Below are 19,134 nucleotides of genomic sequence, written 5' to 3'. Positions count from 1 at the left end.
TTATTTAAAAAATATATTAAAACATTCATACCAGTTTTAACAAGCTCATTAATTAGTTCTTCTTTCATACGAATATTGATTGCCAATTCACGAATCTTCTGCTGAGCTTGAAGAAGGCCCCAATCCAAGTACCTCTCATTGACTCCTGGATTCTGTGGAATGCTGTCTCTGCCTGTATAATAAAAAATCTGCAGCTTTAATGAAAATTACTGCAGTCAACAAATTAAAATATATATAAAAAAAAAAAAAAAATCACAAAGATAAAAAAAAGCTGACCTACAGATTTACATAAGCAGGATAGCGTAAGTAATACAATCGCGATGGTAGGCAACAATCTCAGAACATTATTATTTTTCAGGTTAAACAAGCTTTGCACAGTTTAAAAACATATTTTTTAAGATACTACAGCTTTATATTTTTGATAATTTGGGGGTGATTTTATACAAAATAAAACAAATGATTTTTAAAAATAAATAAGAAAACTAAGAGCAGTCCAGTGTTTTTCAGTTTGGTTGCATTGAATATATTGCATCTAGCCCTGCTGTAAATTAATGCTACTGGAAAAAAATATAAATAAAAAAAGTATCAAACTGTTTCCTTCAAGGCATTAACTTACACTCAAATTGATCATTCTTCGTAGACTCCGAGTCTGTTTTTTCGGAAACTCGGGAAGGTTCCGTCATCAAGACGTCTCCCATACCAGCTGATGACATCTCTTTCTTGGTCCATGTCAGACTCAATGTCCTAGTTTAAAAAAAAAAAAGAGAGAACTTTAGTGTGGTGCCCCATTCAGTGGCAATGGCAGTTGCACACTTTCAGACTCTGGGACCCTGGAGCTATAACCACAGGACCATGACAGGGGAGAACTGAGACACAGACTAATGATGTCTGTTCAAAAAACATAATTCTGGTTTAATCCTGAGGTGCCAATAACTGTATACAGTAATGGCTTGTAAATATGTGCACAATTTAATTCAAGAACTTTAACAAAAACAAGAAAAATTAGTGCAAGTGCTATATAGAAATAATTATAGTGACTGCACAGCAAAAAGTGATGAAAGAAAAAAAGTATTTTCTTCCCCTTCTTAATCCACAGGCATGTTATGAAGGATGTACAGAAAAACAATTAAAAACAAAGAGTGAAAAATTATGTAATAAGAAAAAAATGAGCACCCACAACCATGTTTCTTTTAGCATTAGTAGTAGGTAAAAGAATAAAAAGTATTTTTAAATTTGCTTGAAGTCAAAAATAGTAAATGCAAATAAACAATCAAATTGCCAGGCTCATTAAACCTCTTTCCGACTTTACAAAAGAAAAAATGCTTTCACAATGCTCTTTACGTCAAGAAGCACAAAATCAGATTGAGGAGCTTTTATTAACAAATATGGCAGCATTGATATACAACCAACATAAGTGCTGCAGCTGCATTATAATTAGTCCACACGAGAAAGCATAAATGTAAGATTTTAAAACCATTTTAGCTGCTCATCACATAGAAATTAATACTGTAGTTTCTACACTTGTCATATTTGTTGCTATAGAAACTGGAAACAAAGAATATCTTATACATCAAAGCTTTCAATCCCTAAATCTAGAGGCTAATGTAGATTTCCATGCAAGTAACGCACTCTTGGCAGTTTCCAGACTACACTATCTTTAAGAATAAAATCATGTGAAATATGCCTGTCAATGAAAAGGCATAAGTTCATGACAGTCATGTAAGTTTACAAAAAATGCATACACTAAAGAAACATTATAATCATTATGGAAAAAACTTGTCTGAATTGACAAAACATGTAAAATTCAACATTGAAGGCATTCTAGCATACAACTAAACCTACTGTATGTTCAAAATGTGATAGATAGATAGATAGATAGATAGATAGATAGATAGATAGATAGATAGATAGATAGATAGATCCCCAAGGGGAAATTCACAAATGATATCTTAAATTACAATAACCAAGTATTATGTGTACTGCATTACAAAAAATCCTAAATTCACATCTGCAAGTAGGAAAGTAACTGTACGAAAATAATATAAATAGAGCTGTACAAATAACTTAGAGTTGATTTTCTTATACCATAAAAAAAGTTTTTTGTTTTTTAAATTGAATACAAAAAAATGCTTATTAAATCAGCCTCAAATATAATACATAGGAGAGAAAAACACTATATTCATCAAACAGTGGCATAAAGTTATAAAGATAAACTTTAAATCAAAAAAGATTACTTTTTTAAAAATAAATTGTAATTCTGCAGTCAGCTGCAAAATGTCAAATAGTATACTTTTCATTACTGTACATTGTCATATTTCTTTAACCAACTTGATATTAACCCCGACAAAGGAAAAATATTGGAATTAGAATTGGCCGATCAAGTAACACAAAATCAGTGATCTGCATCGGTCTTAAAAAACCTGTTCAGAGCATCCTCAGTTATAACAGATAAGCCTGTATCTACAGCAGAGTGAGAATACACTAAATATTTTCCAGATATGTAAATGTACATTAAATTATAAAGTTACTGTCCAAGATAAATGTAAAATGTTACACATTGTGAATGTTTGCTATTTATACAAAGTATACAGAAAAATGGATCATATTATGTATGACAGAATAGATCATATTTTGTACGTTTACCATGGTTTTGCACTTTGCATACAATGATGGCATAGGGTAAAAAAATATTGTAGTTTCTATTAGGAAATCTCATCTATTCATCCAAGATTGAATAGGCTTAATCCAGTTTAGAGTTATGGGTATCTGGAAAGAGTACAACAGGACCCAGCTCAGAATGGGCCACCAATCCCACACAGGGCACCCTTAACAGCATGTGCACACACACACACACACACTCAATCACTCACATTGGTATAATTTACAGTCTCCAATTAACCTAACACTACAGGCTTTAGGAAAACAACATTAAACTAAAAGAATGCACCTGTGCCACATATCTCCATGTGGAGATCTGAACCCAGGATTCTGGAGTTGTGAGGCAGAAGTGTAAACTACTGCACCATCATGTGGCACAAGCAAACGTATTAATACAATTATGTATAATACTTTTACTGTATTTATCATACAGTATTTATGTTGGCAATGGGGACTAATAACAGTGTTACAAATACTTTGACTCTTTTAAATAATTACTGCTAAAAATAACTTCTGCTTTTAACCAAGTTCAAGGAAGTCATTTCCTACCATTTGGTAAAAGATAGTTTCAATTCAAATGAAATCATTTAAAATTTAGAAATCATTTAAAAGCAGAAAACTGCAATATAGACAGAATAATAGTGTGAGAAACAAGTATGTTAAGTAAATAGAAGATTGTATTAATATTTGCTAGTTTAAAAGACAGTACCAAAAATCCTATTGCAAGCAGTGAGGAACATTTTTAAGGGATGTCAAAAGAAGAAGAAGGTACATTGAAGAAAAATGCAATACGGAACTGTTTAATACATTTGTGATAATTAAAAATTTACTGAATGAAATCATATTAACACTCTCAAATCTGATTGGGCTCCCTCTTAATAACACCATAGTTTGCTTTACTTAAACCCTTATACTACCTGGCAGTGTAGATAAATTTAAAGAAGAAATTTTTTTTTATTTAGATGACAAGAAACATTTAAATAACATTCAAAGTAAATAATAAAAACAGCACCCAAAGCATTTACCTGAGCTTTTTCCCCATTTGTTCTAAGTTCTCCTCTACGCTACTCTTTTCTGGTCTTCTGTATGCAGCATCTGCAGCTTTGGTGTATTCTGGCAGTTCCTCCCACTCATCTTGTCGCTCTAACAAACATCGACTACAACACTGCACTCCAACCTGAGGATGCTCTCTACAAACAACTCTAGGAATCTAAAAGAGGAAAATCAAAAGCATTTCACTATACAAACTTTATAATTATATTAGAGGTGGAATTATATCATCATTAGTGAATTTTCAAAAAGTGTAGGTAGACATTTATAGCTTCTTGTGTGTGCATATACATATATTTTTATTTCTTTATAATCTCATTTCTATGGTGCATACGCACAAAAATGTTGCATACACCCGTTTCCATGCTCACATCGCGATGTATAAAAACTAAACTTGGCATAAAGCCACGCACATTTTCATGCCAGCTTAATCCCTTGCGTATTCAAGTTCTCCGGTCAGTTTTAGTTCAAGGCATCTGATTGTAATCAACCCGTAACCATATAATGGTGCACCGAATGGCCAAACTATTCCAAATACCATAGCCACTTTAGCATTGTTACTATCAGTGCACCACTCTAAGTATTTAACCCACTGTACCCGATTGTAGAATCACAGCTCTACAGCAGCTGATCGGGAAGAGGATTATTGGGGTGCAGCGTCTACCACACGCTGCCTTAGCCATGCACATAGTCTATTTGAACCTCTCCCATTCAGCAAACATTTCAGAGTTCCTGTATGGACCTCGTGGTTCAGAAACAGTTTCATCTCAAGAGCTATAAACACATTCAATCAGTCCATCAAGTGCTCCCGGTAGAATTGTTTGTACTTATAAGTACAATTGCCTCACTGTACACTTGCATTACAGTTGTAATACTGCACAACCTGAGCCACTTATGCTTTCATATTGTATATGTTTCATGTTTTTTATCCTATTATTATTATTATTGTTGTTGTTTTACCATTTTATAAGAAAATAAGTTTATGGAGGATTTGCAAATTGAATCTCATTTCACCATACAATAACAATAAAGAAATTGAATTCAATTCAACAGAAGAGAGCAGGTATTTACAGATGATAGCGACTGGCTTCTAAGTTGATTTAGATTTCCAGGCGCTATCTTCGTGGAGCTCTTGATATTGATTTTAAGGATGAAATGCAGTAAAATATATATATTACATTATACAGATTAATTTTTAACTTCATTTAAATAATTTATATTGTTAATGATTAAATATGCAAGGATTCAGTGGCACAGTGTCAGCGATGACCTGGTGCCCCGTTCAGGGATTTTTCCTGCCTTGCACTGTATGCTTGCTGGGGTTGGCGTGACTCTGGATGGATAGATGGATGGAATACTTAAACATGTACTACGAAGATATTTTGTGTTGCTTAAAAGTTTTCAAGAATAGGCATTCTAAGCTTACAGATAGTGTGGCGATTGGTTAGTTGGAGAAAGAAAAGGAAGGACAGGAATCAGGAGTTAGTACATTTGAAAGAGACAGTACTGCTGCAACAAAATATTTTATTGAGGGTTGCACACGGCGCAGCAAGCATGTTACGGAAGGCAGGAACAAGCTCTGGAAGGGGTGCCAACTCGTCACTACCACTGCGCCAACGTGCCTCAATGTTTTATACATGCTTTCATTTCTGTCATTATGAAAATGATATCAAGTATACATCTTAGTATTTAAATTGTTCAAAGAGCAGTAACATCATGAATGTAGTGTATTCTGTGTCCTGTTGGCATAAGAGAAAGCCCGTTTAAGAAGCACGTACTGATTCACACATGTAAGATTACATAGAAGAACACATAGAATACGAAGCATTTAACGTTTTACTTTAGTTACGATGGGATCAGAGAAACTATTAAACAATTTTAACATGAACTTTATAACGTTCTACTTTAATGACAAAAATAAACTACGTGATTAAAGTGGAAATTTCTACCTTTTTTCACACTGTGTCCCAGTGTTTTCTTCTTGTCTCTGTACCCTAATATGCTTCCATATGACACTGAGATGGTAGGCTACGACTCGCCTTTTCATGGCAACTTTGATATCTGACCACTTCTTATTTATTTCGTGCACTGTACGACTTTCTGAACTTGAACTTTCAAGTTTCTCTGCCACTCTGTCACTCAATCAACTTCCTTTGGTTGATATCTTTATGCTTAATCCAACAAACAGTACGTTTTTCCTTGCCTGTACTTGGTATTTGCTGAAATTCTTCTTTTTTCCCATGCTTTTGCCATTGCCTTTTCACAGAACGCAAAACATAAGGGGCTATTTATATTTATTTGCATATTCAAAGAGGCATAATTGCATAATTCTGGGAGGAGTCGGGGTGGAGAGACAGGTGCGTTAAAAGAGTGTTACTTTTCACCCTAACCGAGATTTATGGAGTGGAAGAATATGGAAGTTGGTGTGTACACAGATTTATGCGCCTGGATTTTTCACATTTCTGCTTTTGTCCGTACACTATGTTTTAGTGTGAATTCTACACACAGCATTATCCATGAGGCCCTCAGCCTTTAAATGCACTAAGCTGTATATTTAATTCTAAGGAACCATTCTGTTAACTCAAAATATGTTTTTAGCATTATTTTTCAAAAGTATTGGAACATTTCACAGTAATAATTATTGTGATATTTCTCCAAAATTATTTTATTATTTCACAATATTGCCTGCTTGCAGCTGGTATTATCATTCACACCTATGATCTGTTCTTCTAGTGGCAGCTAATAAGAGACAGTGATTCAGCACACTCATATTGTGCCATGAAGTGACAAGAACTAAACAGATATTATAGTTGTACATTTAGTTTAAATTGTGTCAACATTTCTAAGTTTAATACAGAGGTTTTAACTTGGGTGTGCAATGGCTCAGCCTGGTCAGAGTCTGCATGGAAGTTTCACATTCTCCCTGCGTACAGGTGGGTTGACTGGTATCAGTGACTGTGCTTAACTGTGGAAGACTGAATACTAGTAATGTGTCATGGAGATACTTCTCAATTAGTAAAAAATATGCTTAGCCCTACATGTACATGTTGTTATGCATTTGGAATCTTTGTTACATCTTCAGGTTTTCAAGTGCAACTTCCTCACAAATACTTCTTTTCATATATTCATATCATACCATAACCATTACACATGACAAATGACATCCATCAGCTTCTAATTAAATATCTTATTAACAGTTTAATTCTGCAGAAAGTTGTAATGCACTGAAAGTTTATTAATTGATTTTGCAAACTGACATACCTTTACAGGGTCATGATGGAGGTGCCTATCTCACCAGTTTCTTGCACTACGAGCACAGGCACACACTCAAATCCATATACTGACAGTATCAGGTTTAGACTCAATCAATGAATGAAGGCTCTGTATCTGAAATGTACTGTATGTTTGGAAGTAAAGTAATCTGTTAAAACCTACCTAAACACTAGGAGAACGCTCAAATTTTACACAATATTTTTGGGAGTGGGATTTAAATTCAGGAGTCTAAAATGTGTGAGGCAGCAGCTCCAAAAACTACACCAGTCACAATATAATTGCCAGTTACTGACACTTTTGTTCTTGCAGCTTATTTTTAAATTAAATTTTATGTCACGTGTAATGTCTAATAATGTTCTAAATCCTAATGTTATTTTTTCTTGTTATTTGCTGATGATGACAATATCATCTATACAATATGTAGTTATGATCAGGGCCATTTCTAGCTTTTTTAGGGCCCTATGCAAAATTCTGTTTGGGGGTCCCTATTTTGTAAAACTATGATTCTGGATGGGGGTATGGATTGGTTTCAAACCCTTTAAGATCCATCATTCTTTTATATTTTAACAAGAAAACAGTATATATTTGTAAATCTAAAATTCAAATTAATGTTCACAAGTTGACCCAAGCAATTTAAGCCTACAGAAAATGACAATAAAAGGTTAACAATGAGGCTCCATTATATCCATAAATTCAACAGATGCAGCATTTTCTTCACACTTGCAATTATGTCACACTACTACAGAAATTAATTTAACTACATATAGCTAAACACTGCAATACACAGTGTCCTTTCAAAGCATGCACCCAATTTCAAAGTTGTCACTTTCAGACTTACTCTGCTTTTATCTGTTTAAAGTAATAAAACATGATTAAATTAATGATATAGAGTGATATAGAGGGAGAGAATCATTATGATCACAGCGATCAGCAGTCAGAGTGAGAGACAGAAAGAGACAAATAAACAGAGAGGTGAGTATCAGGGCACTGCACAGCTTACAATTATTTACCCATTGCAGAAGTGGCAGAAGTACAGAAATACATTACTTAAGTAAAAGTGATCTATAAAAAAATACTCTGGTAAATGTCAAAAGTACATATTCTTAAATTTACTTTTGAGTATAAAAGTAAAAATTATCTTTAGTTGAAAACTGCTAAATTATGATTAAAAATCAGGTATAAGAAATAATAAACAATTATTTATTTCAAATGGTAAAAGTGAAAAGACAAAATACAATAAAAACAAACATGCATTAAGTTCTTCAGTTATAAAAATCTATAAAGACGTCTTATAAATTATTTATAAATGTGATAACTAATCTTGAATTAATTCATGTTAAACTTAATTTTAATATTAAAATTAATTGGGCTTGAATTTATCCTATTTCTTTGCCACCTGATATCATTGTCATAATTAGCCTATATATATTGTGAAAAGGCGCTATATAGCACCCAACCCGGCACAGACTACGCAGAGGCACGTGTTCACACTCAAGGGTTTTTTTTATTTTTAATTCTTCAGCCGTGGGCACACGTCTTCCCCGTGTCCCACAGGCCCAACACAGTCCAAGCACAAAAACCCACACAAACCAAACTTTTCCTGCTCCACCACTCCTCCCAAGCAACCTCGTCCTCTTCCTCCCGATTCTGGCCTCGAGTGGAGGTGGCTGGCCCTTTTTATACCCCACCCGGAAGAGTTCCAGCTGGTTGACCACCTGGTCCTAATTGCCTTTCCGGGTGGGGCTAAGAATTCAAGCAGCCAGGCTGCGGAGTCTATATAGCTCCCCCTAGCGGCCACCCGAGCCCCCAACCAGGCTGTGGAGGACTCCATCTCCCATGGAGCCCTGCAGGTGGTTGGGGAATCACCGTCCGCCATGGAGGCTGCCACCAAGTGTCCCGGGGAGGTACTGAAGTGTCCATGGTGGCTCCCCCAGAATATACACAACAGGGGCGTCCCGGCCGGGCATGGGACCCGGCTGTCCGTCGCAATATATATTATTTATATATATATTTTGTGACAGATGGCCACGGCCCATGTCTGGCCAGGATGCCCCTTCACCACATCTGCCAGGGGGACAAGGGTGGGAAGCCCAGTATTTCCCCCTGGACGCTACTTGGCACTGGGAGCATTCCTGGGTTGCAGTGGTGCCTCGGACTCCCTCAGGGCTTCATGGGGGTTGGAGTTCTGTGCAGCTCTGTAGGGTTCCGCAGGCACCACCAAGGGGTGCTGCAACAGGAGCGGCTGACCCCTTTTGGGCACTGGTTTCATCTTATCCGGAAGTGCAGCCAGATGTCGATAATCAACCACCTGGAGCACTTCCAGGTGCCTGATAAAAGGGAGCCAGCAACCACCACTCAGCGGCCAGAGTAGGGAGGAGGAGGACTAAGCTTGTGGAGGAGTGGTGGTGCAAGAGAGGATAGTGCTGGTGTGGTTTATTTGTGCTTTACTTGGGACTGTGTTGTGGCTGGAGGGATTACGGGGAAGACGTGCCCTCCAGCTGAAGAAAAATAAAAAGTCTTTTCTTTTATACGTGCCTCCTGTGTCCAATCTGTGCCTGGTCAGGTGCAATATAGTGCCTTTATTACAATATATATATATATATATATATATATATATATATATATATATATATATATATATATATATATATATATATATATACACTGTATATATAAACTGGAGTTATTGTTTTTCTCTTCTCAACTGTAAACAATAATACACAGACATGGATGGTTTCTTTTTAAGTTCATCAGTTTCAAACTACTTTGCTTTCCTGTGCTTTTAAACAAACTTGTATCTTAATATGTACAAATACTGCATATACTACCTTGTAAAATTTGTATTTGAATTTTACCTGAGATTTTGTCACAGTGCTCTGTTCCTGCATGCAGCGAAGAGCACTGTATGAAAATAAACTGAATTGAATTAAATGTTAACCTGCAGACTAAAGTTCTAATGTCAGTGTTATCTAGTTCAAATATGCAATGCCATCAAGTGACAATTCAAAACAGACAGTGAGAGCTTTGTTGATTGAAAGAATGACTTCACCAAGTAGTACTGTTACACAGATTCTTCTTAAATGATGTATCTTATTTCTCTTTTGGTCAAAGTAATTGGCAAAGTGCCTTTAGAAGGCCTTATAAACAGACTTTCCAGAGGGCACTCTTGCAAGCCATACAACAATGCCTTTCATCACTCTTTGGGAAGCTGAAACATAAAACAATAGATTTAAAATTGGTTACCACTGAAGGCACCCCAACAACTCAAAAAAAAAATACTCAGGTGGTGACTAGCCCTGCTTTCAATGATGATAATAGGGTTTTCCAAAAAGATAATGCTTGACCACATACAATTTACTGGTATGACTCGCGAAACTCTTTGAAAGATCCTCAAACCTGAAACCAACTGAAAAGGTAAAGTGCTGTTGGAAGACACCTAGATTCTTTCTCTCATTCAGTCATGATTATGGCTCAGGCGACCATAAAATGAAATGGGCGTGGAAAGACATCCCATAAGGAAAAATGAAGACTCTCATTGTTTTAATTATATGCCACAGTGAGATGAACCCTTCAGTGAATAAGAGGGCATACTCCTTAATTACCTTTGCAATTAAATTTGAAAACAGTCCCAGAGCCTTGTGTATGTAATTATCTGTTTTTATGTCAATGTCATTATTTTTGCCAGATGTAGTTAAAAAAAAAATTGAACAATGCATTTATGATCCAATTTCCACTTTACCAGTGTACTGCATAAAATTCATTATTAAAATTCAACTAAGTCACCTCTTGATTTATTAGTGTAGGATCAACTTTCATCTACTTTGTTCTTTTTGAAGATGCACACTGACACTAACCTCCAGGGCAAACCCTTCTGTGATCCATTGCGTCTTTCTAAAACTACTTCATTAATTTTCTTCTTCTATTTATCTCCCCTTAGCAAAACTGTGTTATGTCACTTTATAGCTACTTGCACACAAACTGAACTTACATTTTTCTTTTCATATGTTGCATGTACAGAATAACTCCAAAATAATGTTTTCTGAATTCAGAAATGGAGATCCTGAATCTGTTTTCTGATAAATGCTTCCTTTCTAGCATATTTCCATTCAATTAAAAAAAATTCACTTAAAGAAACAGCTGTCGTATAGGGAACCGTGGACTTTCTGTATCAAACCACCTTATAGTGTTTTAATTTTAATAATTTCTTGATAAATTATGTAGCATCCTAAAATACCACACACAAATGTTTAAGTGCAGTCACTATGTGGTCTTATTAGGTTTATGGGGTCATTACTAAAATTATCACTTGCATGTGCTAATCAGTACGCAACACATCACCATTCTCAGCCGCCATGAGTATGAGTACACCTTACCTCAAAATGTTTGTATTCCTCACCTGAAAATCAACAGACATACCGCAACATTATTTTTTTTCTGAATTATTTTACTTGTGTTCATTCATCTGTTGCAAATATATTTGTTTCTTTTTTTACTTTACCGTTCTTAGTGGACCATCCGTGAAGCATAAAACATGATTTATATGTATCTTTTATATGCATATATAAAGCACAGTTTAATGCAATTTATACAGGAGTATTATTAACTTAATGAAACTGAGGAGATAATTAACATTAATCAAACATTTTAAGTATATATATTTATAGTCATGTCATGTCAGTCATTTTCCAACCCGCTATATCCTAGCACAGGGTCACGAGGGTCTGCTGGAGCTAATCCCAGCCAGTACACATGGCAGGAAGCCAGCCCACCGCAGGGCACACACACACCAAGCACACACAAGGGACAATTTAGGATCACCAGCGCACCTAACCTGCATGCCTTTGAACTGTGGGAGGAAACCGGAGCACCCGGAGGAAACCCACACAGAGACGGGGAGAAAATGCAAACTCCACGCAGGGAGGACCTGGGAAGCAAACCCAGGTCTCCTTACTGTGAGGCAGCAGTGCTACCACTGTGCCACCGTGCTACCCATATATATATATATATATATATATATATATATATATATATATATATATATACTCAAATATATATATCATAACAATCTTACCTTTTCAGGATTACTTTTATCATTTTCATCATTTAAAAACATCCTATTAGAAGTGCAGGAGTATGCTGAATCCATAGGAGCAGTGTGCGGTCGTCTTTTGAGATCCACCAAATGAATACTTCCCAATAAATTTGACAGAGAATGAGCTGGTTTAATTGTCTGACTTAGTATTTCACTAATGAAGTCCTGCTGCTCCTGAAGTTTATCACTCTAATCAAAATAAATAAAACAAATACAAGATTATTGCAACAAGATTTTAAAAAATATGTAACAGTTAGTGTTTTTGAACAGAAGAATCAACTCTTTTGTGTCCCAGTCTAGTTGGCGTCATCGAATCTTTCATGACGTGTAAACAAATGTATTGGTTGTTAAGAAAAACACAATAAATTGGAAATTCCATACAATTACTATAAACTTCCATTTAATGCACCATATTGCTATTTTTGCTATAAAAAGTAATCCTATTCCTGTGCCTTTTAACATTACAGTACTTATGCAACGTGTTGCAACACCATTAACATGGTGATGAATCAACCACCAACAGTGATATGAGAAAGTAAAGACATCCCCTGAAAAAGTGCTATACCTTTTTATGTATTTGCAAATATGGAAATCTGATTTTCATTTCATCACAGTCAATAGGAGACCTAGCCTAAAAATATTACTAAAATAAGAGATTTTTTGGTTTATGACCCTGTAATTGATTACAATTCAAACCAAGTGTATCAAACCAGATACAAACGATCAACAAATAATTACAGATCATTTTTATGAGCCTAGTTTTATATAGAGAGATAAGCAGGCTTATTTAATTTGATTTTAAACCTAAAACAAGGGCTGAAACATAATGCTAAGATTAACCACAGTTCCAGGAGTCCAAAGAAGAAAGGATAGTAATGTCTATATGTCTAGGAGATTTATTAAGCAAATTCAAAGGAATTTAAAATTAAATATTCCTCACATAACGTTTACTCTATAATTAAAATCATTTGTTTATTGTTAGATACTCAAAAAGTATCTCTGGTTTTCATTTCAAGTTTAAAATAATATATTGCAATCAATATAAAGGTCCATAAGATAACACGTTAAAAACAGCTGTAGAAATGAGTATCCCAAAAGAGATTAAGAATTAAGGAATTAAGATAATGCTGCTCACAAAAAAAAAAAAATCATCAATATAAATTTGCAAGATTAACAGCTGATAGTTATTAATTTGCCATAGAACAAGATATGTGGAACAATGTGCACTGGACAGAATAGTCCATATTTGTGTCAGTTTGCACCTATGCAGGTGTTATGTCTAAGAGAAACCCAAAAACTGACATCAAATTGAAATACCTGAAAGAACATGTAATATATTCCAAGTAAAGCATTATGGTTTAGGGCTTCTTCTATAAAGTATATCAGAGTCACAGCAGTCTGCAGTCATTCAGTTAATAGTGGATTCCACAATACTTTTATGACTGTAAAGCAGAATCTTAGGCCATTTTTTAAAAAAGGCAGATGAACTTAAACTGATTTTATGATAGTACATTGATTCACAATAATCTGACAAAACCACAGTAGAGTCAAAGCCAAGACAAAATGCAGCAAGGTGGAGAAGCTTTCCTTTTAGTTTTTAAAATCTAAAATCCCATCATGTGGTATTTTGTTGATGAGGTTCAACAGTTATCACGAATACTGAAATATTTACATGAAACTGTGCCAACAGGTAGCAATATTGCTGATATTCATCACAACCATAATAAAAGGGTGAACGCTACAACTTTAAATATGCAACAAAATACCTAGGTTACTACTGGAAAGACTCTGCATGAGGAAGCCCAGTTAATTGCAGTGCTGACTTTTTGAAATGAAGCAGAGGACCAACACACAACTGTCTCACTGTTTTCCATTATTATCATTTTTTTTGACTCAGACTGCTCCATTATATTGCTTTTTTTCAGATTTTACAATTTAACCTATCTCCTGCTGTTTTGTTTAGTTAAAATGCACTTATCTTTATCTTAGATTATAAAGGCTTCAGTGCAATATTTTATCGTTAAAGTGTACTTGACTGGTTGGAAAAAACCATATGATGTTGTATTCTATAAATGATACAATATAAAATAAAAATGACTTGTTTATAACCAGTGGTGAAATATTCAACCAATTATGTCAAAAGGCAGCATACATTTTAACAAAACGTTCATCTGAGTTTTTAACTAAAATTTTTAACAAAATATTCCTAATCTCAGATACAGCTAACTTATGCTAGTCAATGAAACAGCTGCTGTTTTTGGATTTATTTTAATATTTTACTAGGGGTAAATACTGTAACTACAGTATTTTTCTATCATAGGGAAAAATATTCTTATATGAATTCTAAAGTAATGATATTATGCTGTACAATATAGTGCCAATTCACATTTAGAATAATATAAATAACTTTGGCTTTATATACTTGCTGTTTGTACTGCTCCATTGCATCTTCAAGGGCTGCCAGAAAATCAGTATTCTCTTCCTCTAGTCGCTGTATATGAGCTTTAAGTTGAGCTATGCATTCATCCTGATTGGCACTGCATGACATAGAGCCTTGGTCAGTGCCCTTAAAATCATTTGGTTTAAAAAAAAAAAAATTACAGTACATTAGTAACACAGTTAAAAAATATTTTATAGGAAACTATTAAAAATATTAATGTACATTCAAATTAAATTCAAGCCATATGCAGCAATTTAAAATTAAATGTATTTTTAACACTCTGTCCTTGCACCTACTTCATATCTAGGCATATTTAATTTCTTCAAAGCATCTGCTGCTGCATCCTCTGCTGATGTACTTTCAATCCCACTGTCTGGCCCAGAGGCTGTGGTCAACTCACTGCGCTCTTCCTCTACTGCACAGAGCCATTCTTTTACCCTCAAGATTTGTCCAGGGCTCAGCGTCCCTTCTCCTTGAAGTTCCATAAATAACTTGTATGCTGCATCAGTGCAAGTTCTGTAATGGGCACACTCTATCTGCAATTTACTGAATTCACTTCCAGCTCTCCATTTAACTCTTCCCTGATCTTTCCGAGCAATAATGCGAGTTTCAGACCGGTGTCGGTTCTCCAGGGCACGACGAAGGGCACGTATTTGCTGCTCAAGTCCCTCTGTTCGATCAGCATCTTTACGGCAGTTTATTGTAACCTTGTTCTGAATGTTTTGTGCTCTCTTGGCATATTTTAAAGTGTTTAGACTCTCGTCAAAATCAGAGGAAGAAGGACTAATGCATGCAATCATAAGTGTCTTGGAATTTCCACCAAGGGAATCCTTAAGAATTCTGAAAAGAAGAAAAGAGTGTACAATTTTAGTTGACCTATAAAATTACTGAATCATTTATGATTTCATGCATTTATTCCAACTATATTAAAATTATTATTATTACAATAATCTAATTTCATTAGGGTTACATACTCTGTATTATAAAGGCTTACAAAAAAAAAATATAAAAATTACTCAAAATACCTTGTAATCTTGGAATCTCGATAAGGAATGTGAGTGCCTTTTCTCTTGGGGTCACCTAAGGCCCCAATAACATTACCCAAAGCAAGCAGACCACTATTTATTTGGATACTTTCTTTCAGTCTTTCCCCTGTGTTCCCCGTTTTCAGGATTCGCTCAGAGCCTGCTAGGTCCACAAAATGAAATTTGGACATTAGAATCTGAGAGTTAACGCCGTCAGTTCTCAGGCCTCCTCGACGCTGATCCATGAACACAGTGAAGATAGTGTGTGAGCGACTAGAACTTGGATTCATTTGGGTAGCCCCAGTGTGCTTGGCAGTATTACCAATCTCCAATAAACTTAAAACTTCATCAAGACCTTCTACTTCAGACTCTTTTACTCCACAAAGCCCTGTAGAAGAAGACATTAAGCATCAAAAAAAAGTTTGTTCTGTTTTTATAAGTCAAATTATGTTGTAATTTTAAATCATCACAAACTCTACAGTTGTTAATATCAACCTAACAACCTTAATCAGAGTAGGAATAACTACATGTATGTTCATAACTAGTATAAAAATGTCTTACTAATTCCAGAAATTTTGGAATTATCTTATACATTGCATAGCAAAGGCTTTCATTACATTCAATTTCCACCTGTATATTTCTGAAAAAATATAGTTCTTGGGAATGCAGGCCTTCAAATTGAAGAATGACAGAGAACCAGACATACTTAATTTATCTCCATATATATGTGAGAAACAAAAATCTTTTCTTAAAATCACAAGTTGGGGAACTTCGTCCTGGATGTCACTGATAACTATGGCTTTTGATAGACTCTAACCTGATAATCACTGACAAAGTCTGAAAAATAAAGAAATCCTGGATTAAATAGATTTATTTACCAGTTTTCCAAATTAATCACTAACTCGCAATAGGGTCATTTTCAAGAAAGAAAAAGCACACTTGCACATCTTCAGCCACAGGAGCTATGTAGACATACTCTGTTGACCAGTGCTTAATGGAACTTGACGGTGTTACTACAATTACCAGATTTAAACAGGTGGAGTGGAAAAGATGCAGATAGTGGAACATCTTACCATGGCTTTGGTCATACAGTATTTGAAACATGCACAGCATTAAATGAAATGTTTTAGTACTGCACAGAAACAAAGAGATTATTTTTTTTATCTTCTATGCATCATAGTGACAAAATGATTTACTATGAATCAGTTTTATGTATGTTATTTGAAGAAAAAAAAAAATATTCTTGCTTGAATTTCTTGTCCACTTATATCCCAGCTACCACAATGAAGTAACTGCAAGTGCTAATTTAATTAGCTCTGTACATATGCATAAAAATAACCTGCCTTAATCAGATCTGGGCTAGTCTCTCTGGTTCAAAAGTTATCAAAGATAACTGACATCTAGGTAGACAATTTCTTTTCTTTTCAGAATCATGATCAGGATTTTCCAAAACATCAACAGTGAAAAAATGTTTGATCTTCATAATTTCAAGACTTTGGTCTAAGATAACTCCAAAAGAAGAAGTCAACATTATATTTATCACTTTTATTTGTCCAACATAAAGGTTAAAGAAAGTCTTCTGTACATACAGATGCCACCTTTGTCATCTTCTCGAATCTGGATATCTTTACTAGCTGTATCCACTTCCAGGAGGTCAAGAAATTCCTCCTTGTACACCTCCAGATAGGACACCCGGACAGAAAAATCACTGAGGTCATTTTCATCCAGTAACTTGAAGATCTCAGCCAAGGCACGTGGAATGATACCCTGCTTCTCATCATTAAAAGAGGCTGAAATGAAACCAGTATTCCTCAGTAATCCAATCAAAACAGTTCAAAGTCATTAAAAGTTATATCATCTGCACTAATTAATTCATTCATTCAAGCAACACCAGCTGTATTTTAGGAAAATTAATCAATAGGCTTACTTTTGGAGTTTCAGTTCTTTGCAAATTTATTAATTCTGAAAGACCTCTAAGTATTAAAAGTTTTTTTTCAGACAAGGAAATTGTTTTTGCTAACTTTCAATAAAATGCAGGGATCTGGAAAACAGCAATATTGTTGCAAAAAATTTTAAAGTCCAAAATAATGAACTGTAAGAGCCAATCTTAGAAAGTTGAAGTTTTGAGTTAAACTCATATTAATATTTGCTTAATTTGAATAGAACATAAATTTCTTTCATAGTCATAACTTATGGTATAGTCTTTTCCCCCCTATAAGTTACCAAGAGATAGGACCTTCTTACCATAACTGAGAAACAGTGTGATAATAAGCTTAGTTGTGGAAAGAACAGATCCCAGTAAAGAGGGACTTGAAAGACCCATTTTCTACTCAGAGATGGGATAAGCATACAGTTTTCTGACCGTTTTGAAATGGTTCAGAAATGTTAGGTAAATAGTAACGATTTGAGATGTAACAAGATTTAAGCTTTGAACTGAACCTTTCTTAACATTCATTTTTCCTTTTTTGTTTTAATTTTCTCTTTTGTGTGAACTGTTTTACTTTGAAACTTATTAAACTAATTAAACTAATTAAACTTTTAAAAACGAAGACATTTTGCCTGTGGAATCATTTCTGCGCATCAGGCTTTTGTTGAATCCCATTTTTTGAGTTGAAGCTGCTGAACTTTGGTAATTTTGGGAAAACGCAGCTTCAATGAACACTACCATAGTTTAATAACTAACTTACAATGTGCAAAATATAAAAGCAGGTACACTGAAGTCTTAAAGTCTTATGAGGCAACTCATTTACATAGTAAAAATTTGCATAATTTTGTTTTCCTTCCTTAAAATTTTTCTGGATATGCTAAAATTAATCGAAAATGGCTCAATGTTAATGGCTACCATTGGAGACCAGTTAGAGACAGCTGGCAACCATTTTTTCGACCACGATTGGCAAGAATGTCAAACACTTTATTGATGCACCAGATTTTTGGCAGTGGATCGGAAATGGACGGTTTTTACTCGATACGTGTATTTAACAGATCAATGCACAACTTGTCAATTGGTAGTCTGTATATTATTAAAATACAATATAATCTGCAAACATGCTTACTGCACTTTCTGGCTTTCAATTTGGCAGGTAAAACAAGTTAAAAATAGTGTAACGACCAGCCACCAAGCAAATCTTTGCATTTAACAGGAATGCTAAGGAGCTCCTTTAGCCTCCTATAGAGAAACAAATGGGAAGGGCTGAAAAATGTGTGCAACACATGCTGGGAAAAACTGAGCCGTGATGGAACTGAAGCAAAGAGGTTTGGCAGTACAAATCTGATAAGACACTAAGGAATACATCACATTGCAGAATACGCTGACTTTCTGCAACTTCCATTACATACTGTGGCATCCAGCCGGGGCTGGAGCCCGGTCGGGACGCCCAGGAGGACCGGAGGAGGGCTTGTACCTCCTCCAGACCGCAAGAGGGCGCCCGCCCTGGTTATGTTGGGGGCCACGGGTGTCCACGGAGGAGTGCCGGGGAGCAGCTGGAGCCCATCCGGGTTCCTAGCTTTCCGGGTTCCTATTTAAGGCCGCCTCCCTTCAGTCGAGAGCGGAAGTCGGGTGGAAGAGAGACGGAGCTGGAGAGAGGACTGGAGGCGGC

The 19,134-nt window shown here is 35.3% G+C and overlaps 1 protein-coding gene across 2 annotated transcripts in view; it reads right to left on the bottom strand.

The window, feature by feature from the left end:
* Positions 1 to 19,134, bottom strand: part of kif7 (kinesin family member 7) — a 63,380-nt gene that overhangs the window by 25,892 nt on the left and 18,354 nt on the right. For both annotated transcript variants that reach the window (XM_039773018.1, XM_039773019.1), the window contains exons 3-10: positions 17,128 to 17,328; positions 15,539 to 15,926; positions 14,810 to 15,353; positions 14,496 to 14,639; positions 12,053 to 12,262; positions 3,684 to 3,868; positions 617 to 744; positions 32 to 172 (exon numbers count right to left, since the gene is read on the bottom strand). In XM_039773018.1, coding sequence (XP_039628952.1) covers positions 32 to 172; positions 617 to 744; positions 3,684 to 3,868; positions 12,053 to 12,262; positions 14,496 to 14,639; positions 14,810 to 15,353; positions 15,539 to 15,926; positions 17,128 to 17,328 — 1,941 coding nt within the window. The remainder of the gene's footprint in view (positions 1 to 31; positions 173 to 616; positions 745 to 3,683; positions 3,869 to 12,052; positions 12,263 to 14,495; positions 14,640 to 14,809; positions 15,354 to 15,538; positions 15,927 to 17,127; positions 17,329 to 19,134) is intronic.

The sequence above is a fragment of the Polypterus senegalus genome, chromosome 12, assembly GCF_016835505.1.
Source record: "Polypterus senegalus isolate Bchr_013 chromosome 12, ASM1683550v1, whole genome shotgun sequence".
In the NCBI taxonomy this organism is placed as follows: Eukaryota; Metazoa; Chordata; class Cladistia; order Polypteriformes; family Polypteridae; genus Polypterus; species Polypterus senegalus.
Note: the sequence above shows the minus strand (reverse complement) of the source record. Positions and strands in the feature narration are given on the sequence as shown.